Below are 23,257 nucleotides of genomic sequence, written 5' to 3'. Positions count from 1 at the left end.
AATGAAGAGTTATCTAAGCTATAGTTTATTCTGACATCTAGGAACCAAGCACAGACTTCAACATTTCCAGTAATGATAGGATCTTCAAAGGCATAAGTAGTAGCACTAAATAATTTTTCTTAATTATCAAATCAAACTTAATGATTCTTTTACACATTCATCAAAGTTTTAGAAATAGCGTATCTATATCTATAATTATATATCACTTCTAGATTGTGATTTGTAGTTTCTAGATGGTTATGCTTTTGTTTTCCTTCTTTCTTACTTTTCCCCATAGTGATTATCCCCTACTTTAAACCTTTCTTCCTCTTTTACCTGCTGCTGGCTGCATCAGTCACCATTACTCAGCCGTGTCTGACTACGTGCCTAGGATTTATATTGCATAATTAATGTTTACATTCTTCCATGCCTGTTATAACCTATGCTTAGGGCAACAACGACTGGCTTAGACTGATAAAGACTACATTAAAACCAAGTATATTTCTTCCTCTAGTGTGAGTTTATACGTGCAGTTGCGTTTCTGTAAACGTGACAGTTGTCTTAAAAGTAACATATATTGGTCATCAGGACTATATGTAATAAAGGTGAGAAAAGGAATTACCATGACCAGTGATTTCAGTAGGGATAAGTAGGGATGTTTTAATGCTACACGTCTGCATTTGAATTGTTATAAATGGCTCCTATTCTTTTATCTCTTCTCTTTCCATTTCTCAAAGATCAAAAAGTTAGTGGCCTTAGAATTCCCAGCAGTGTTGTTTTCATCTCTATTTTGCTCCTGGACTCTACTTTGTAGTGAGATGCAAACTATTAGAAGAATGAGTTTTATAGGATTATCTTTTATATTTTGACCACAAGAGTATTCAAGTCTTACGTTTTGAGAGTGATTCCTACCATTACCATATCAAAGTGCATGTTTTTATGAAGATAACTCCTTAGTTTTATAGCCTTTGAAAAGCACTCCCTCAGCAGATGCCGCGCGGAGTGGATCAATGTGGTCCCAGAAACAGTGCTCTCGCGTGGTGGCTGCTCTTCCCTGGAAACCTGCCCTGCTTTGGATTTCCTTCCAGATGTGTGATGTCTAACACAGGATGAGAGATGATGTTCTTTTGCGTTACTATTTACAACCCCGAGTCAATGAGTGTGGGTAGGATTATGGTCGAATCTTACTAACATGAAAGGGAGGCTTTGTCTGCTGCCCACAGATGTAAGCGTAGACTTGTCAAAAAAACTATTGCCAAGGCTGTGTTTGTTCTGTGTAGTCTAAATGTCTTTTCGGCAAGAGATACTGGATTTATTTTTGCCTTGGCACCTTCTCTTGTTGCTACTCTTTTCCCCAATTCTATACATTTATGCATCATGAATCTATTAGGTTTCCAGTGTATAAAAGCAGGGAATTAGTTGCTATGGACTTGTAATGAGCATCTCTAGTTTGTACTTTTCCTGATACAAGAACAGCTGAACTTTAGGATGCTGGGTTTGATTATTTCTGATATACAGTGAAATCTCTGTATAGTGTTAGGGACACCCAGGCTAATTTGGTAGTTAAATCTAATGGTTCTGACCCTTAAGCCCAAAGAGGATATAAAGGAATATCCTTTTTTGCTCTTTTTCTTTTCACAATACTCATTATAAACAGCCCTGTATATCTTAGACATCACATCATTTCATACTTAAAAATGAATACAAAGGAACAAAATATTCTAAATTAAGACATGGAATTTAAGTTCAATTAAATTAAGCTTGCATCAGGTCAAAAAATTTAAAATCTTTTAATGATTCTAGATTCTTAGATCATCAATTGCTAAGTCATTGTAGGGAAAGTAACTTACAAAGTATTTCACAAAGTCATTTCAAGGGATATTGCTAGAGTAACACAAAGATAAGCAAACAGATGTTCATCCTTTAAAAACTTTATATGAAAATTCTGTGTGTATGCTGGGGGATTTGTTTCATAATACTTTATATAAAGTAAGACATTCACATTAAAAGTGATGTTAACACATTACAAGCTAGCAAACCTAATGCTCACTTAATATTTCAGGTGCTGCAAAATGATGTATTAGCCCATCAGTCCACAGTGGAAGCTGTTAATAAAGCAGGAAATGATCTAATTGAATCAAGTGCAGGTGAAGAAGCAAGCAACCTTCAGAATAGATTGGAGATTTTAAATCAACGCTGGCAAAATGTTTTGGAAAAAACTGAGCAGAGGAAGCAGCAGCTGGATGGTGCCTTGCGCCAGGTGAATCTGAGAATGAATTCCAAAACTTCCTATTTCATATTTCATAGCTGTCTCATACCAACATAGCATGGGATTGTTTTCTGAGTTCATGGACTCCTGTTTAATTTTCACATGTCAAAGAGAGGAGTACAGATATGTAAGATACAGAACAGAGCAGGAGAGAAGGCAGCTCTCTGGTTCATAGTATAGCATTCTTATCCTTTGGAGCTCCTCTGATGAAAAGAGACGAGGTGAATCTTAGCAGTGCCTGGCTGTTGTTAAGAATGCAGAGAAGGGCTTAGCAACCTAGGGTACTGAGAACTTGTTGGCTGCCGGAAAGTGACAGTGTTTGGACCTCTCTATCCACTTCAGGCCAAAGGGTTTCATGGTGAAATTGAGGATCTGCAGCAATGGTTGACTGACACGGAGCGGCATCTCTTGGCGTCCAAACCTCTGGGTGGTTTACCAGAAACAGCCAAGGAACAGCTTAATGCGCACCTGGTAGGTATAGTAGTTCTTTCAGCTCTAGGCTCATATGAACAAACTGAGTATTTTGCATGGACCCTGATGATGCATAAATTATGCGAGATCCATAGGTTTATGTCAGAAATTACTATTGATATATACTAGAAAAAAACAGCAGTGGTTGATTAAATAATCAAGTTAGACTTTATTTCACATGTTAGTATGTAGTACATGTAAAGAAAACTTGGCAGCTTTTAACAGCAAGGTTTCATCCACACAATGAGAAGATGGTATGAGCAGCAGTATCCTGTTGCATAAAAATTCTTAATTGTTGTACCCCAACAGAATAGCCAAAATTGTCAAAATTGGCTTATCACTGCTATATGAATGATAATCTCATCCAGTTTCATGGAAGTCTGTACGTTTGTTGAGGTTATTGGCTTATCATGTCTTTATGCGTACAACAGAAGTAGAGATGAGAAGACTTCTGCGTCATTGTCCCTGCCACCAGGATTCCGTGGCACCAGCCTCTGTGCCGAGGCTCAACCATGAGAATGGCAAAATAATGAAAATTGAAATTCTGATTTTCTTTTATAGGAGTATGAATTAAAAAATTAAATTTCAGAATGCGTATTGTTGACTGACATTTCCGTTTTATATAGTCAGCATGTAATTCAGCTCTAAGCCTTCTGAAAGAAAAGTCCTTCAGACTTTTTCTCTAATATTTACACCTGTGGGTTTACATCAGAATTTGTTTTTTTAATATTAAAATGTTGGTAGGAAATATTGACTTGAGAAACAGAAGTAGAAGATTATAGAGACTTCATTAAAAAAAAAAAGAGGACACTGCATGTGAGCGTCTGCACGGATTTGCACACTAGAGGTGTTTGGACATAGTTTTAAATGTGGTGATTTGGGGAGGAGGTAACCATCCTGTAGATCTCACAGAGAACTAAGGTAGACGGTGACTGTTGGTGGCATCTTGCTCTGAATAGGTAAAAATTAATCTAGTGTAGGATTTTCTAGAACTCTCTATGGTGTTTTCATTGTTTTAGAAAAGTATGGTATCTTTGACACTGTGGTAGTTGTTTGGTGCCACAAGAAATGCCTTTGTTTCCCTGAACTTGACCAATTAAATAACAACTTGAGAGTGCTTACCTTTCTCTTTCATAAATCCCCAGCGACTTCCAGAGAGCACCCCTCTTCCCTGGAAGTACTTGCATAGCCTTTAAATCAGTCGTTAAATGCAAGTTTGATGAACTCTTTAACAAGTGGGTGTTTGAGATTATTCTCTAACATAAATGTTTTTGAATTGTTAATTTGTAAGAATATAAATAGGAACTTGAAAACAAAAAATTATCTTTAGTGTAGTTTATTTTTATTTTATTGTGTGAGGAAAAACGCAAAACTTGCAATATAGTAGTTTTCTGTGTTTTTAGCTATGTATAAAAATTTAATTTTAGAAGTTACAGATTTTATTAGGTGGCATTATAGCTATATTTAGTAAAATTTTTAAAGGGCTTGAGAGAAATTTTTAGACAGTGAAAGGGTTCTGCAGTTAGAGGTAATGGTTGTAAAACCTTATGAATATACTGTAAAACACTTTATTGTACAGATTGAAGTATGAATTTTATGATAATTATTTCTTAATTTTTAAAATTATAAGGTTGAAAGTGTTGGTAGGCCATGGAATACATAATTTTCCAGTGGAAATAGTGATTTGATCCACTGTAAAGTTGAATCAAAGGGGTAAAACTAGCTTTATTTTATAAATGAAATATAATTATTATTTCATTAATATTAGAATTTGAATTTATTTAAGCAGTATTTTATTCTTTATATAACATAAACATTGAATTTATTTGGAAGCTCTCAAAATGTTAAGAGAATGCTTGCATATCCACATTGGACTCATAATTTCAGGATATTAAATATTAACTTAAATACCTTTCTCTATGAGTTAGTTTTCATTTTTGCAGGTTTTCTGAGTCCAGAATTCAGTAATGGCCAGAGGACATAATATTGCATCATAATGTAAGGAGAGGAGCCTCTTATCTTAAGGAGGAAAAGATTAAGACTCACAGCAATTATATGACTTTCCCCAGTAATGGATCTGCTCATTAATTACTGTACCAGGAAGCCCTTCGCACAGCATTTAAACCATTGCTGCACACCTTCCTGAGCCAGAATGCGCTGAGAATGATGGCACATTTCTGGGATTTTTCTGTCAGAGAGGGCTTAACTACAGTGTTAGGTCATGTTTCAATGTAAAACATAGTTTAAATGTGTCAAGGTTGGTCTGTATGCCAAGGAGATGGTGGTATATCATGAGGGGTTTGGGACTGATTGGAAAAATAGAACTCTTTGAGTTTTACTCTTTGAAAGTGATATAACTTGAGAATATCTCAATTTAGGAAATCTGCACTGCCTTTGATGCTAAAGAAGAAACATATAACAGTCTGATGCAGAAAGGTCAGCAGATGCTTGCAAGATGCCCCAAATCTGCAGAGACAAACATTGACCAAGACATAAATAACTTGAAAGAAAAATGGGAATCAGTGGAAACCAAACTCAATGAAAGGAAAGTATGTGCTTTGATTAATGTAATAGAGTCTGTTTTGTTCCATAGGTTTTGCTTTTATTTCAGAGTAGAACTGTCAAGAATAGAACTTTCAGTAATTTGTGTTTCAAGAATGCTTTTAAAAACAGTATTCTATTTTAAGAGATTAGTTTAAGGGATCTATTCAGTATAGGTAAGTTTATCATAATTTAAGTATTAGGTATACTTGTAAATGTTATGGTCCACTTTAATTCTAGGAGTTCCATATTCTTATCACACTTACTTAACAGAGTTGTGTGTGTGTAAGGGATGAAGACATGGAGACACATGCTATATATATGTAAATGTGTATACATATAGTATATATATATACACATAATATGCTATAATGTATATAATATGTATTGTATGTATATATTACATATGAAGATCACTAAATTGTATGCCTCAACCGATAGAGATAGAACTTATGGTGTATTTTATAGCATTTTGATACCCAGAATTAATAGTATGAATGACAGTTTTTTCTTTTTATTAATTGTGTTTAGTGATTGTAATCTTTCATTAAAGGCCAAAATAATGCCACAATTTAAACACCACAATTAAAACTTTTTAGGTGTAATGAAATGCTTCTTACTACACTTAAAAGGAGTTTAGATTGCCAGGAGTTTTTGAAGACCTATACAATTCATAATACTGTGCTTGGCTTAGATATGTATAAGTTAAGTGAGAATGAAAAAGGAACCTACCAAACAATGGTTAAACTGAACAAAACAAAATAATCAAAGCTGTTAAACATGAAATACTAAATTATCCATCTTCACAGACTAAACTGGAAGAAGCCCTGAACTTGGCAATGGACTTCCACAATTCTCTCCAAGACTTCATCAACTGGCTTACCCAGGCTGAACAGACCCTGAATGTAGCTTCTCGACCAAGTCTTATCTTGGACACAGTCTTGTTTCAAATTGATGAACACAAGGTATGTGGTGCCTCGATTGGCTACCCTTTCGCTTTCCGATACTAGATTGTTGCAATGTCAAAAACATGGATTTCCAAGTCTGAAAACTTTTCTTTTGCCCTTGAAAACAATTTCCCCTTCCTGATAGCGGAAATATTTTTTCAGATCAATCCATTTTCACTTATTTTTAATTATGGCCCCTTTTTTTTGACATAAAGGTATTTGCCAATGAAGTAAATTCGCACCGTGAACAGATAATAGAACTGGATAAAACTGGAACCCACTTAAAATATTTTAGTCAGAAACAAGATGTTGTCCTAATTAAGAATCTCCTGATCAGTGTACAAGGCCGATGGGAAAAAGTGGTCCAGCGGTTAGTAGAAAGAGGAAGATCTTTGGATGATGCAAGGAAGAGAGCCAAGCAGGTAAGAAAGCTTCCTAAAACCTCTACAAACTTAGTTGTAAATCAGTTCTAGCCACTGACAGATGTTATTAATGCACTTTTAGCGCAGGCTGTATAACAGATATGACACAGAGCCAAGAAAGGGCTGTAGCCTGGGTTTGAATGGTGACATCACTTCTTGGATTGGTAGCAGCCTTGGGCCTTGGAGACAAACCTTAGAAAGATGGAGACTGATTGCAGCTTGACATAATAGACAGCCCATTATCATGAGGGCCCGAAAGGAGGCTCCAAAGTTTGTCCTGGGTTTCTTTTGCCTTTTGCTTTCATCCTACTCCCAGAGTAAAGCACCATAGTTTATGTTACTCTTACCTCTTGCTTCCTCCCTAAGCCTGGTTTCCTTTATAGACCCTCAAGTTTGAGAACCGGACATACAGCTTCCCACATGGTCTTCTGAAAAAGCACAGACCATGTCAAAAAGTGATTGGCAACTTTCCCATTTGTGAACATTGTTGACTAGCCGTTCGGATACTGCCCCAGCTCACTTTGAATCTAACTGGATAATTTTTTTGTTTGTTTAACCTAAAGCATCTCATGAATCTCACAAGGAACTTTCTTTATGCCCCTTATCTCTTTTTAGCATTGTAATCTAGACTAAACACAGAGAAGAGGTAAAATTATGTGTTTATCTTTGTCTCCGTGTTCCATGGGAAAAGCCGTGCTTACCTTGCTTGGCATAATCTTTTGTTTTGTTTTTTAAATATCCTTAAGAGTTTTTTTTCCCTTACTACCAGAAATTTAGAGTAACTTTAAGGCTGCATTTTATAATTACTGTTTTCACCCCCTTTCTGCTGCATTTGTCTAGTAGCATTGGATAGTTATATTCTATTGTTTGGGGAAGCAGGCTGACTTTGGTAATGCAGAATGATGTCATAGGAGGCAAATGCTTCAATGTTTTTAAAATTATAAATATAAATTTGTGAAAGTTTAAAAAAAACAAATTGCACTGTTATAGAATGACATGCTACACATTCCTTTTTAAGTGAGAAATAGGATACATTCAGTATTACAAGAGAGACTGGAAGAGAATCAGTTTTGCATGTCTAAGGCTGTTAATTCTAAATAGGAGATTTTCCTGCCCGTGTAATATGGCCTCGTGCCATGTTTACGACGGGCATTCCAAGAATTCCAAACATTGTGGATAACAGTAGCCAGTTGCTCGTTTTCTTCCTCCACTCTCTACTTAATTTCATTGCCTCATTTTGTTTAGCTAACTTTATGTAAACATTTTCTACTGTTTTCAGTGCAAATTTATAGCTCTCCATCTATTTATATGGTTTAAAATTCTTCTGAAAGCCAGGCTAACACTAGAACCTGGGCATTTATATTGCTGAGATTGCCCTCAATCTTAACTTGTAAGCTTGACCCTTAACCTTACCATTAAAGCTTCTGTTATTTGGAGTCACACTCAGTGGTTGGTTTCACAGTTCATCTTTTTAGCTGTGATAGCTTCAGTTTTTAACAGCTGAGGTGAGAACCATACTTCTCTGACTCTGTCAATGGAAACCTCTACTCTGGCCATTGCTTTTCCATGTTCAGGTTTATTGCTATTGTGGCAGGGATGTGCAGGGAGAGCAGGTGTGTAATGTAATGATCCCTCCTGACTACAAAAGCTTTGTCATTGTGTGCCCTTCTCATGATCTCATTGTTAAATTTTTCTTCCTTTCATTATTAATGTATTTGGCTCTAAAAATAAATTTAACTTTTTTTATGTGTCCGATCACTTGTGTTTATTATGAGAAATAATTTATAACAGATTACACTATCAGGTTTCCAAAAATAGAACCTACTAGTTGTTTATGATTTAAAAAGCGAGTAAGAGAGCCTGGTTGAAGTCAAGTATGTGTATAGGTAGCACTAGTACATTTGTGTTGTCGTAAATACAAATAGAATTAACGGGCATTAGGACTGTATATACATATATTACTAATATGTGATGTGCACGTGCTCATTTGAGGATTTTGAGAGGAGAAATACAGATGTTGGACTATCCTTATATTAAACAAGAATATAATGAGCTATTTTTGTTCTTGTTACTTGTAAGAAGGAATCTACAAGCTTTAAACTTTCCACCCTCCCACTTCTATCTCCTTTTCCTTAGCTTGGGAATTAAATACCATAGAAATAAACTCAGATCTGTCAAGAGATAGAACTGGGATAAGGGGGGAATTCTGAGAGTTTATGTTGATTTCTGAGTCAAAAAGAAAGGAAGTGAAAGGAAAAAAGTTCCCTTGGGAGCTCCTTAACTGTTTCCAGACTCAGTTCTGGTTTTGCTAAAGCTGCTGCTTTGAGTGAGTGATAGAATGAACATGGTGGACAATCACAATTACCACACAAGACATTCTGTAACTTTCTGATCAAAGTGCTACCTTTTTCTTCTGTAAGGGAAATTTTGAGTTATTTTCTAGCACTGCCGTTAATAGTTATTTCGGTTTAAAAATTGGATTTCAAATACAGCATTTCTGGACAAGGATATGATTTCTTTCCTTCTTTACCAGTTTCATGAAGCTTGGAGTAAACTCATGGAGTGGCTGGAAGAGTCAGAAAAATCTTTGGATTCTGAACTGGAAATCGCCAATGATCCAGACAAAATAAAAACACAACTTGCACAACATAAGGTGGGTCTACCATTAAGAAAAGTATATTGTCTGATGTATTTCAAGATCACTTTCAAATTTTCAGTTTTTTCATTGTTTTGTTTTATTTTTAAAGATTTATTTATTTTTTGTTGGAAAGGTATACTTACAGAGAGGAGATATTCTATCCACTGGTTCATTCACCAAGTAGCCAAAATGGCTAAAGCTGACCCAAACCAAAACCCGAAGCGAGGAGCCTGTTCCAGGTCTCCCTTGTGAGTGTGGGGTCGCAAGCCTTTGGGTAATCCTCCACTGCTTTCCCAGGCCATAGCAGGGAGCTGGATAGGAAGGTGGAGCACATGGGACACAAACCAGCGCCTGTATGGGATCCCTATACTTGCAAGGGGAGGAATAGCCCTCCAAGCCATCACATCCAATACCCTTTTTCATTATTTTGTTAGTCACTGCAGGGAAAAACACTATTTAATGTGAACTTAAATCTAAATTGAATTGTCCTTCATGTTGTTCAGGTGGCAATGTCTGCTTTTTTAAAAAGACGGATTGTAGTTATTACACACATACAGAGTGAAAAAGAGAGATCTTGCATCTACTGGTTCACTCCCTGAACGACTGCAGTGGCAAGGACTGGGCCAGGCAAAAGCCAGAAGCCAGGGGCATCTTCTGGGTCTCCTTTGTAGATGAAGGGGCCCAAGTAGTTGAGCCATCATCTGCTGTTTTCCCAGGCACATCCATAGTGCTGGATGAGAAATGGAGCAGCCAGGACTAAACCAGGTCCCATATGGGATGCCACAGCCAACTTGAAATGCTGTGCCACACCATCAGGCAATTCATCCTTACTCTTCAGGAATTATTTCATTATTGTCAAAAACAAAAAGCTGAATTAAAGTAATTCCTCTACACTTGTGATTTGAACAATCACATTTCAACTTTTTGTGACATTTCTGTCAGTTCTTCCATATATCAAATAGCACCTTGGAAGTAATTATGTTGTAAAAAGTAATATAAATCGGGGGCCTGGTGCAGTAGACTAGTGGCTGAAGTCCTTGCCTTGCATGTACCAGGATCCCATTTGGGCACTGATTTTTGTCCTGGCTGCTCCACCTACCATCCTGCACCTGCATGAGAGACCTGGAAGAGGCTCCTAGCTCCTGGCTTCGAATGCACTCAGCTCCGGCCATTGCAGCCATTTGAGTGAACCAGCAGATGAAAGATCTTCCTCTCTGTCTCTTCTTCTCTATGTAAAATCTGAATTTCCAATAAAGATACATAAATCTTTTTAAAAATAGTAATAGAAATTTTTCACATTATAGATCCACTGAAACAATAAAGGGAAAATGTTGGTTGCTGATACTGAATTTGTGTGTATATGTATATGTAAAATTCTACCCCCTCTCAAATATACGTACTCAGTAGCTTTTTTGTATGAATGGGAAGCATTAAATTTCAATCTTATATTCCATCCATGTAGCATTTAAGAGCATTGCCTCTGATTCTCATTGTGACGGGTTTCCTGTTTCTGTCTGTAAAGTAACTACCAGCCATGATGGTAAAGAGAATGGCTCCTGCAAATAAATTTTACAATTTCAGCCATCTATACATAAATTACTCCTTTAAACATGATATTTTAGAAGGCTAGAGAAGTTGGGGACAAGGTAAGAGTTACCATCGTATCTTTGCCAGCTTGCTTGTTTCCTTCACTGGGTTCAGCTCAGGAAGTCCTAACCAAAGTACGATGGGAGGAAACATGTTGAGCACCTGTTCTTCGGCTAGCTCAGGAGTGATATAGTTGGCTCACCATGCTGCCCTGACCCGGGAGCTGCCACATCCAGCACTGGAAGCCCAGTGACAAAGAACAGCATCTTCTCTTCCTCCTCTCTGAAGAAAAAAATCAAGTGTTCTTCTCACAGGATATTGCCTCATTTGGGCTTGAACGTGGAAGGGCTAATCTTATGAAACTATCATACACATAAAGCCCTGGAAATAAAAATATGCACAGAATCCTTTTAGATTTATTTCCCTCGTGCATTCGCTGAGCTACATATTAGGAACGCCATTAAACCAATTTTAAATGAAACATTTTCTGTAATTTGGATTTTTTTGCCTCTAGAAAACTTCTGTGTATTCTATATTCAGCTGTAATGTTTATTATTTATCTGTTGTATGAGAACATTAGTGTCAGTATTCCAAACACTAGCATTTTGTTTAGAATAGTATAGAAAATGAATAGTTACCAATAAACTATAGATATAGTGTGTTTTAATTGTGTTATTAGCTAAACATTTCCAGATTATTGCTTCATATTAAAGAACAAACCAATTTCATCACACTAAGATTTTAAAGGTAATAAGATTTTAAGTAAATGTAACTCGAGACCATTTTAGAAAATTAAATGCCCAGGGCAATATGCTAGTGGCTAAAGTCCTCACCTTGATAAGCCAGGATCCCATGTGGGCACCAGTTTGTGTCCTGGCTGCTCCACTTGCCTTCTAGCTCCCTGCTTGTGGCCTGGGAAAGCAGTGGAAGAACTTGGCTAAAAAACTTGGGACCCTGCACCCATGTGGAAGACCCGGAAGATGCTCTTGGCTCTTGGCATCGGATTAGCCATCTCTGGCCATTGTGGACACTTAGGGGATGAATCTACAGATGGAAGATCTTCCTCTCTGTCTTTGCTTATCTCTGTAAATCTAACTTTCCCATAAAAATAAATTTTAAAAAATTATTTATTTGCATAATAAAGTTTGCTCTCTCTGATACTACCACATGAATCACTGTATTAATTTTCCTTGATGTTTTGTGTATGTGAGCTACCTGTTAAATTTCTGCTCACATTTCTCATCATCCCAGATTTCATATATTTATTAACAGTTATGTTTTTTTCTATTCCTTGTATTACTGTTTCTAAGACCTGTCAGGCATAAAAAGATAATAGGAATACTACAGGGACTTTAATCTGATAATTAGGTAGTGTGAAAAACATAGAACTCGCCCTTCCTACATACACACACACACACACAGGGCTGTCAACAAATTAGGGAAAATAGAATTAAATAAAAAGCTTATTTTGAAAGAATTTTTTGAAACCATACAAGGAGTTTATGAAAAAGACAGATTATGAAAAAGCAGGCATACATTAGAACACTTTTCAGAAAACTGAATGTCTTTGAATGCCAGTTGTCTCTGAGGTTTTTCAAATACCCTCATACAGAAGGTCAGCTAACAGTGTCAACAGCAGTGGACTCTGGTGCTTGTATTGGCAGTGTCACTGGTGGATGACACCTGTAGTTATTTTGATGTTTCCGTAGAGTTTTGTATAGGTAAGAAGGAGGGATGTGGGCTTTCCAAGTGCTGTGAGTGGAATGAGCAATGGGTTCAAAAAGAGAAGACAAGACATGGAATTCTTCTTTATCCTCATCCTGGCTCAGATATCTAGTCGTATGAATCTTGATTATAAACATTCAGAATGTATGATGAGAATAAATATGTTGGAGAGAAAGACCAAAATATAGTAGCTTTCTGTTTTATTAAGGCTACACTGGGTCAATATTGATTGCATTTTCCTCTTGATAATCCTAGGATTTTCAATAGCTTATGAACAATTCTGTTTCATCACAGCTATTAAACAATTTAAGGTTCTTAGCTAGGTAAGACTGATGATTTACCTTACTTTGAGGATTTTGGGTTGTTTTGTTTTTTGTTTTTTGGTTTTTTTGTCATGTGTAGTTACTGTCTGAAACAGCTGGCATCTTAGAAAAACACAAATACTTCAGTGTGAAGGTTCAGAGGTTCTTTTGTGGCCTGAGCTTTGCTGGAATGCAGCACCACAGCACCACCCTGCTTGGTGACTGGTTGGTCGTCTCCCAGGGTTTGGGCCCTGCTCTTCAGGATTGCCTCTTGTGATGCTTCTGCTAGCTTTGGTTATTCGTCCCAAACACAGATGCGTATTGCTTTTTTGTTAAATACACAGGAATTTCAGAAATCACTTGGAGCCAAGCACTCTGTATACGACACCACCAATAGGACTGGGCGTTCTCTGAAGGAGAAAACCTCCCTGGCTGATGACAACCTGAAACTAGATGATATGCTGAGTGAACTCAGGGACAAGTGGGACACCATATGTGGGAAGTCTGTGGAAAGGTATAGTGATTTCAACACTTGGGTTATGCCATGCACTGCTTTGAAATATGTAGTGGTAATTACCTGCAGGAACACTTTGGGGACCTGGGGAGCTTATGTACAACCTGAATATCCATTCATACAGGCTGTGTGCTGAGAAAGCAGGTATGATATTCCAAGCTCTGTCATCTCATGGCTAACTATACCAATCACATCTGTCTGTCTGTCTCATTTTTATCTGCCTTTTCATCTGAGTTCATACAACTACTAGGATAATGCTTTTAAATTGTAAATGGGCTTCTGTGTTTCCCCTGCTTCATTTCCTTTGGGGACTTACTCTAGGATATGAAATAAAACACAGGCTCCTTAAGGTGGCATGCAGGGTAATATGAATCTGTGCCAATCTTCCCTTTGAAGGCTCAGCCACTTCTTCCCCAATCTCCCCTTTTCTCATTAACTTCCATTGAAGCCTGAAGACTCAGTTTAATAATATTAAATATTTGCTAAAAAAACAGAAGCAGTAGAAGAGTTCAAATATCTTGTTAATGTTTTCAAGTTGGTCATTGTTCCTTAGTCTTAATTACTTTGTCAGTGTCAAGATCAAGTGGAATATTATATCAGCTCTAGAGAGCCTCACAGTGGGTTTTTGCAGTGTTGATTTCTTTCTAATTCTTGGTTTCTCTAGTCTCAAGGTTATAGATCTTTTTACGATGTCATATAAATTATATCATTTATGATATTTCTAAAATGTTAAAAATGAACAGTGATGGTACACAGATCTGTGAAAGCCAGCCTTGACAATTGGTGACAGAATGAAACTATAGAGAGAAAACCTGAGGAGTGTTTGGAAGATGGCGAGACTGTTGTACATCTTATTTTGGTGACGATTCCCTGAATCTATAAACGTGCTAGCATTCATAAAAGTGTATACCAAAAAAATCAGATTTGCTGTCTGATCATTTGAAATAAGTTAGAAAATATTTTAAGGAATTTATTAGTACTTTACATTCTCAGGATCACAACATGTGGTATCACTACAAAGAGAATAGATTCAAAATACTTCGTAGATACAGTTCTCCCCCACTGCCTTCTTTCCTTGTTTTTTTCTTTTCCTTTCCTTTCCTATTCTTCCTTTTCTCCCTCCCTCTCTTCCTTTCTCTTTCTCTCTTAATTTTTGAGATAACATTTTAACTTTGCATTGTAGTAAAATGACTGAAAAGAGTGTGTTTCCATGAAGAAACTTGAGGGATCTGTGTTTTACAAAGGTAGTGATAAAGGAGATTTCCTGAAATAGATGCCATGGCTTGAATGAATAAAAAAAATTGAGAAAAATGTTGTTTTCCAAGGAAGGCAAAGAAACAGCCGTGGCTACCCTTACATTGATTATCCTTCCTGTGAGAACCTGCCAACTGTCTTAGGTGAATTTTGGATGTGCAGAAGTATAAGGGCAGCCTTTTTGTTACTAAGAACAATTATTTTACTCTTTTTTTCCCCAGACAAAACAAGCTGGAGGAAGCCCTATTGTTTTCTGGACAGTTCACAGATGCCCTGCAGGCCCTCATTGATTGGTTATACAGAGTTGAACCCCAACTAGCAGAAGACCAACCTGTCCATGGAGACATTGATTTAGTAATGAATCTGATCGATAATCACAAGGTAAGATTATCTAGATCATTTTCATTTTTAGTATGGCTTGATTATTCTGAGTATAGAGGAAAATGTAACCACTTACACCAACATTTTAAACTAAGGAGCCTGAACATGTATTGCATAATGGTTTTGTTACTAAAACATATACGCTTTGGCCAATTTTGTATGTGAAACCTAAAAGCAATGGAGGGGTTACTGTAGTATTTGAAAAATACTTTTGTCTTTAATTACCAGATGTCAAAACTTTTAGAACTTAAGAACGGCTCTCATTCTCTTGTGCATTATAACATATTTCAAGAATGTTTTAACTGTCCGTAGTTATTCATTTAAACAATTAATGATACCAAATTTAAAATCATTTACTCAGTGACCTGGAACTAGCTCAGTGTATACATGTGTAGCTTTGTGACAAGATCCCTGGGTGGAAGAGGGTCACAGGCAGCTGTCTTTGTTTTTTATTTTTTAAAATTATATTACCTTGTTGTTGAATTATAGCGATATGTGAATCATTCACACAGCTAAGAGGATTTTGATGATTATTTACATCAAGAAAATTGTTTTCTCTGCAGTCTTCTGTCAGATATATTAAAACTGTTATATAAATCATACATAACATTTGAAGTGTCTTGCTGTTACTAAGTGCAAAGTCCTAAATTTTGATCAAGTGATACCATACAACAAAAATCTTGAGAACAGCATGACACACAGTACCCACAGTACCATTGCAGAATGACTGTGGCAGAGTTAATTTCATATGCAATCCAGTTCATGTTGTTTCCTTTATTCTGTTGGATTCCGTGTTGGTATGTTTTCTTTATACTTCTCTGGTTACACTATTTTGATCTTACTATTCTTCTGTAAATAGTGGCCCTTCATAATACTTATTTCCCCATTCTGTTTTTATTCTAAGATTCTACCCATAAGCAGATTTTATTATACCTGAATATTAACAGAAAATAAAAAGACTATGGCAAGCATTGTTTAGACCCATAAAATTAATTTTTAAAAATTACTTGTCTTGGAACAAATGTTTTGTGCATGATTGTTGCAATGTTTCCATTTTCTGGCACTTAGTCAATGATTTATTACTAGTATAATGTTACATTTTTGTAAGCTCACTGTCTAAGTATTTGCTAGTATAGGCACTTGCCAGGTTTTTTAAAATTTATTAGAAGTTATCAAAAATGACTTCATTCTTTAGAATCAGTGGAATAATTGGAACACTCGGGAAGTGTAAGAGTTTGAAATACAGAGCTATTGGAGTAGCCTTACAAGTACTTAGGTACTACACTTTCTGTACATGTGTGTGTAAATGTCTTTCTTCAGGTGTATCTTGTTTAACACTGCTGTTGTAAAACCAGTCAAATAGTTCTTTACACATATTTGAATTGTTTTTGATGGGCCTGTTTTGTGAATGACCCAAACACATAAACATAGCCAGACGGTAGTTCTTCTGTGGTGGTTTTTATTGAAAAATGGCTTAGTTTCGTTCTGGACAGAGGTTAGTTACTTGAAAAAAATTTAGTTGCACATACAAACTCCTGGGCCAGAATTGTAGAACCTTGGGTTCAATGGCATGAATTAAGTCTGTCGCCAGAATAAACAGCCAGTGCGACTGCTGGCATATAAGACCACACATAGAAGCAAGTATAATTTTTACTCTGTGAAGATTTTGCCAAAAATAAAGTCATGAAGCTGTGGGGCTAAGATGACTGGACATGATATTTTATATACATAAATGTTTTCAGAAGAAAATGTTGTGGTTTTGTAATTAAAATGTAACTGAAAATGTTTTCCTTAGGTCTTCCAAAAAGAGCTGGGGAAGAGGACCAGCAGCGTGCAGGCCCTGAAGCGCTCAGCTCGGGAACTCATAGAAGGCAGTAGGGATGATTCCTCCTGGGTCAAGGTCCAGATGCAGGAGCTGAGCACACGCTGGGAGACCGTGTGTGCACTTTCCATATCAAAACAAACACGGCTGGAAGCGGCCCTGCATCAGGTAATAACCATGTCGCCATAGCTGGGTTTAGCAGGGAAAGGGTCAGAGGTCCACAAGAACCAGTCCAGTGAAAACCTGCGAGGCTCCTCAACCAGGACAGTCCTGGAGAAGGAGCTGGAAACAGCATCACTGCCTTCATCCTTCCCTGAGCTTCTCCTGAGGAATAAACCGACTCCAAGGAGAGTTTTCTAATGTCTTCATAGGAAAGTGCTGCCCGAGTTATTTCTCTGTAATCAATTTGTGACAGTGGAAAAGTGTCATTGGTATCTAGCTCTTGGGATAGATTCAGCCTATATTTTTATCTTAATAATGGGAGTAATGCACAAAATGAATGTTAAGCTTTTACTTTGTGGAGGGGAGGAATAGGATGTTGTGGTTCTGTCAATCTACTGACGGTCACCTTTGGAATCGTGTTTGTTGTGTGTGTGTGCACCCTTAGGCAGAGGAGTTCCACTCAGTGGTGCATGCCCTCCTGGAGTGGCTGGCTGAGGCCGAGCAGACCCTGCGCTTCCACGGGGTTCTCCCAGACGATGAGGATGCTCTGCGGACTCTCATCGATCAGCATAAAGTGAGTAATATCTGAAAGCTAAGTAAAATGTTATGAAAAAAAAATCCAGGCAAGGAGAGAAGATGGACCGTTTGCCTGCATGAATGTCTTCCCCCATGAGAAGGGGTTAGACACCTGCTCTGTATGAGAAGAGTTCTCAGTTTACCTGCATGTGTCCCTGCACAGTGGCATATGTGACTGTCTTTTTATGCTTTCTTCTTAGATGTTCTAAAAGTACTCACACTGATTTCCATCTCTGGGTAACCCATTAAGAGTTTTTCAGGGGTTTTTAGCCTTGTGACCAAAATTGATCAGTTTTGTTGTACTTTATATTGATGTTAAAAATGAAACTGGCTTAGTGATATGCTTGACCTCTATAATATGATACTGTTATGATTGTAAATTATTAACATTGATCTTAGAAGCAACAGAATCAAGTAATTCAATCACTCAGCTTAAAATTTTATGTTTAAGTTACTGGACTTTTTTTTTAAAAGGTTAATTTACTTAGTCATGGCCCCTTGTAGCCAGGACTATGGTAGGCTAAAGTCAGGAGCCTGGAGTCCTGTGTTTCAGAATCCCTGGGACTTGAGCCATCACCGGGTGCTTCCTGGGTGTGTCAGCATGGAGCTGGGTTGAGAGCAAATAGCCAGGACTCGAACCAGAACTCCCTTACAGGATGTTGGCATTCTTAGTGGCAGCTTAACTTAACCCACCATGCCACATTTGCCCCCACTTCTGTTTTTAATCAAGAGCCTGTTTAAATACTTTTTAGGAGAAAACTATAGCATAAATGATAGACTTATAAAACAAATTGAAGGAGTATATCTACTATTGAATAACTAAACAAGTGAAAATCTATCTAGAGTTTTCAGATATTGACCTGAAAACTCTATTCCAAACTTCATCTTTCCTTAGGAAATGCATGGAATTTGAGTAGGCTCCCAGATTTACATATCTCTCAAAGATATGTGGCCTAACATATAAAATAACCTTGTTATTAACAGAGGTAGGCAAACATGTAAAGTGTTAGCTGGAGGAATGAAATATGACATAAATCATTCAAATTTGAACCCAGAAATATAATAGAAAAATCACCTCCAATTTGTTATTTTTATCTCATTCAATAATTTGAAAATCTATATTTTGTTGCCGTGGGCTGTCCATCATCCATCCCTGAGGTCCGTTAATAAAAGCCCACATTGCACGGCTAATGCCCTGTGAAAAGTAGCCTATTCAAAGTGTCACTGCTTTTCACTGCAGCTCCAGGAAACACCAGGAAACAAGTGTCTGTAGCAGAATAGTGGTTTGCAGAATCAACTGATTTCTAAAAGCACACAATTACCTATAATTTCATAAAGTGATTCTTAGCAATAATAGAGTAACATTGTTTAAATTAAATTCCTCTATTTCCCTTCCTACATTCATTCAGTATTCACCAGTTAAAGAAAAACAGAATATTTAATTGAATTCCATAACAGCAGGAACAGAGTCTCATGAAAATCTGATTGTTAAAAATAGCAAGCTGAGCCCGGTGCCATGGCCTAGTTGGGCTAAAGTCCTCGCCTTGCATGTGCCAGGATCCCATATTGGCACTGGTTCTAATCCTGACAACACCGCTTCCCATCCAGCTTCCTGCTTGTGGCCTGGGAAAGCAGTCGAGGACAGCCCAAAGCTTTGGGACCCTGCACCCATGTGGGAGACCCAGAAGGGCTCCTGGCTCCTGGTTTTATCACAGCAGTGGCCGTTGTGGTCACTTGGGGAGTGAATCATTGACAGAAGATCTTCCTCTCTGTCTCTCCCCTTTCTCTCTCTCTCTCTCTCTCTCTCTCTCTCTCTCTATATATATATATATATATATATTTATATCTGACTTTGCAATAAAAATAAATAAATCTTTAAAAAATAACATATGGACATACACCACTAAAGTAACAGACTAGATTAGAAAAACATAGAGTCAAGTGGGGAGTTGATGTTCCAGTCCACCAGGCAGTGGCCATAACCTTGGCTCTTCCAGGCGCGTCACCAGCAGTGTATAGTCAGGCACCATATAGTGTTTTCTCAGTGGCTGGCCGCATATATATGGTAGCCATATTGATATTGCCCAGGGATGCTGGAGCCATTGCAGTTTGCATCAGCGTACTCTATGTTGTTCACATAGCAGGAAAACTGTCTAATAATGTGTATCCCAGAATGCTTCCTTGTTGTGAAGCGCACTTAATTCCACCTGATCCCTATGAAATATACTCTGGAGATGCACAGCAGTTATTGACCTATGTCTTTTCTTTCTAAAAGTTTGTTTTTATTTTTTAATGTAAGAGGATGCTTTGGGATTTCTTTCCTCCAACCTAAACATGTATATAGCTCCTTGCCTAATCTTCTGACTTCCTTGTTGCTTTTTGTTTGCACATACTCCTATCTTTCCTGGTGCAGTTACTACCATTTTAGTTAATAAAACCTTTCTCTAATTTGTTCAAAGTGTTTTAATTTCAATAAGTATTTTTTGTGTCTCTGATGTATCTCTGATATTACTGAACATATTCAAATTTTTATTTGTTTGAAAGAATTACACACACACACACAGATATCTTTCATCTGCTGGTCCACTCACCCAAATAGTCAAAATAGTCAAAGCTTGACTCCAGAAGCTTCATCCAGGTTTCCCACATGGATGCATGGGTCTATGTGTGTGGGCTATCTCCCCCTGCTTTCCCAGGCACTTTGACAGGGAGCTGGATTGGAAATGGAGCAACTGGAACCCAATCCAGTGCTCAGATAGGATATCGACATAGAGGTGGTGGCTTTACCAGCTGCGTTACCACACCAGCCTCTTTCTTAAAGCATGTACTATCATCCTATAGATAAATTTTAAAATATGGATCAGAAAGTGCTTTGTTGACCATTTTCTCTTCTTCTAGCCTAATAAACTGATTTCCAGTTGTGAATAAGCCAACTTAACTTTGTGTTTAACTGTGACAGAGGGGTGCTACAAGAGTTTTTTCAGTTAGTGCCACATTTAATTGAAGCCTTCTTTTCTGCATTAGGAATTCATGAAGAAACTGGAAGAAAAAAGAGCTGAGCTAAATAAAGCCACTAGTATGGGAGATGCTGTTTTGGCCATCTGCCATCCTGACTCCATCACCACCATCAAGCACTGGATAACCATCATCCGGGCCAGGTTTGAGGAGGTCAGTATTTCTGAAGTCAACTTCAGAGTTGGCAGTTGCTTTGAAAATAGGAATGGAATGGGAAATCTCAGGAATTAAGATATCCTTACAAGTGTGTCAAAATGAGGCCTCCACTAAGAGAATATTTCCATTTCCCACTGGCGTGTTACTTGACTTGTGGTGTGTTACTAGACTTGGGGTGTATTACTTGTCTCTGAGATGCACTTGCCATTAAACAGTGAAAGGTTATTTTGCAGTTATGTCTCTGAAACATAAGATGACAACTATTTGATTCATGGTAAAAAAAAAATTGTTCTCATTTCCACAATGTGCTAGTTTAATAATCCGTGGTTGAGTACTGTTTAAGTGAATGGTGTACTCAGAATGGATTGCTCTACAGAAAGTGAATTTTCTATTTATTGGTCTAACATTCCCTAAGTTTTTAATTATACTCTATACCATGTAAAGTACGTAGTTGATCCTTCAGAGAATACTTTCTTGAGCTTCCTTGAATGATTGACATCTTTGTACTTTCAAAGATGACAAACATCAAACCTCAAACTGTGTCATGCTGCCAGTAGTAGAATCTAGAAAGACTGGAAACATCATGGGGTTAGCCCACAGTGATCCTAATGTATAACTATAATTTGTGTCATTGGAAGAAACTCAGATTTTGGTTTCTCTAAACAGGTGCTGGCCTGGGCAAAGCAACATCAGCAGAGATTAGCAAGTGCTCTGGCTGGGCTCATTGCTAAACAGGAGTTGTTGGAAGCTTTGCTGGCTTGGTTGCAGTGGGCAGAAACTACACTCACTGATAAGGATAAAGAAGTCATCCCCCAGGAGATTGAAGAGGTGAAAGCCCTCATTGCAGAACACCAGGTAAAACAGATGCAGTCCTAATCCCTGCTAGCCATTGTCTCAGATATTTTTTTCTTCCACTGCTATAGTTTTCAGAAGTTTTCTTTGTGCTGGTTACCTTCATAAACTCAGACATGATCCTCAGGTCCTGTATGCCCAGGTTTCTGGTTACCATTGCTCTAAAGCTTTTCCTGCTTTGTGTGCAGGACCTTTTGTTGTCTCTGTGATGTTATACTTGTGTGCCACCACCTCACATTGTGTGCTACACTGTCCTTTCTCAATGCTAGCTCTTCTCCTGCTAGCTCTTCTCCTGTGTTTTGTCCATTTGTGTCACTCCTCCTGTTGATCACCTCACTCATCTCTGCGTATTCAACTGGCACCTGCTTTGAATGCTCTGGGTTGCATCTCAATCTTCCTCCCAAGATGACCTTTGCATACTCCAGACCCATCATATCTGAAAGAGAGTGCATTGTGTTCCTCAGAAAAATGACTTCTGTACAGGCTGCATGTTTGAAAATTCTAAAACGATAAGCATCATGCCCACTCTTGTTTACTGATTTGCTTATTAGCTTGTGTAATACGCATTTACAGAGAGAATAAGTATCCATCAGCTGACTAAACAGTTAACATTGCCTTTATTATATTTTAACAATACAATGAGTTGTCTATGTTCAAAACAGACTTACATGTCTTCAGATCATGTTCTTTATGATTTTACGTGTTAAAGTATTAGAGAGTTCTCCAATGTGGTCATTGTTCCTGAAAAATGTTTCTTTTTCTTTTCACTTTCTCCTGTCTCTCCTTCTCCCTGCGTTTTTCACCATGGTCTCTGCTATTCCTCAGCCTACACGTTCCAGGTATAGGGATACCTGGTCCATACTAACAAGAGCATACCAACATAGTAAATTTTAACTGGAATAATGTTTTAACATATTTGCATTTAATGTGTATTTATGATGTCACTCCATGTTAAAGCTATCAGAGCCATATTTCAATGATGAGGACTAAGGTGCTGCAGAAGGGTCTGAGCGAGTACCCCTTTCAGCTTTTCAGTGATGGGCAGATGCTTCCTAAGGTTCTTCTGGAAGAATATGTAGACTTGCCTTTTATTGGGGCACAGAAAGGTTATATCATTTACACAGAATCACCATTGATCTTCCCATCAAAACAAACTACTTTTAGTTTTTAATTTTAATCTACTGTCTTTGTAGCTATAACATTTTACATTGTTCCACAATTGAGGAGTGATAAATTATAGTGGTTCAGGTTCTGCAAAATGTGATGTTTTATTCCTCTATAGGAGTCATAGCATAATATTTAGTGTTTTTAGTTCATTTCAGAAGGTGCTTTTGTCTAGTAATGCTTTCATTTAACTGACATCATTTTCTTTTGTTCATTTCAGACGTTCATGGAAGAAATGACCAGAAAGCAGCCCGATGTTGATAAAGTTACCAAGACCTATAAAAGGAGAGCAGCTGATCCTTCCTCGTTACAATCCCACATTCCGGTCTTGGATAAGGGACGAGCAGGAAGTAAGTAGTGGCCAGTAGTTTCTAAGATGAAGATGGTTAGATGAGGAAGCCAGTTTTCTTTGAGTTACCACTCGAAATGTTGGAACAATTGGTGATTTTACATATGAGCTCTTTTACGAACAGTCTTCTT

At 37.5% G+C, this 23,257-nt stretch overlaps 1 protein-coding gene across 9 annotated transcripts in view; it reads left to right on the top strand.

The window, feature by feature from the left end:
- Nucleotides 1–23,257, top strand: part of DST (dystonin) — a 425,915-nt gene that overhangs the window by 386,251 nt on the left and 16,407 nt on the right. For all 9 annotated transcript variants that reach the window (XM_040983580.1, XM_040983578.1, XM_040983576.1 and 6 more), the window contains 13 exons: nt 2,042–2,239; nt 2,591–2,719; nt 5,098–5,268; nt 6,070–6,225; nt 6,423–6,629; nt 9,163–9,282; nt 13,226–13,395; nt 14,871–15,030; nt 16,826–17,020; nt 17,460–17,588; nt 20,615–20,758; nt 21,428–21,616; nt 22,998–23,127. In XM_040983580.1, coding sequence (XP_040839514.1) covers nt 2,042–2,239; nt 2,591–2,719; nt 5,098–5,268; nt 6,070–6,225; nt 6,423–6,629; nt 9,163–9,282; nt 13,226–13,395; nt 14,871–15,030; nt 16,826–17,020; nt 17,460–17,588; nt 20,615–20,758; nt 21,428–21,616; nt 22,998–23,127 — 2,098 coding nt within the window. The remainder of the gene's footprint in view (nt 1–2,041; nt 2,240–2,590; nt 2,720–5,097; nt 5,269–6,069; nt 6,226–6,422; nt 6,630–9,162; nt 9,283–13,225; nt 13,396–14,870; nt 15,031–16,825; nt 17,021–17,459; nt 17,589–20,614; nt 20,759–21,427; nt 21,617–22,997; nt 23,128–23,257) is intronic.

The sequence above is a fragment of the Ochotona curzoniae genome, unplaced genomic scaffold (assembly GCF_017591425.1).
Source record: "Ochotona curzoniae isolate NIBS_2020 unplaced genomic scaffold, NIBS_Ocur_1.0 contig_3819, whole genome shotgun sequence".
NCBI lineage: Eukaryota > Metazoa > Chordata > Mammalia > Lagomorpha > Ochotonidae > Ochotona > Ochotona curzoniae.
This window is presented reverse-complemented; position numbering and strand designations above follow the sequence as displayed.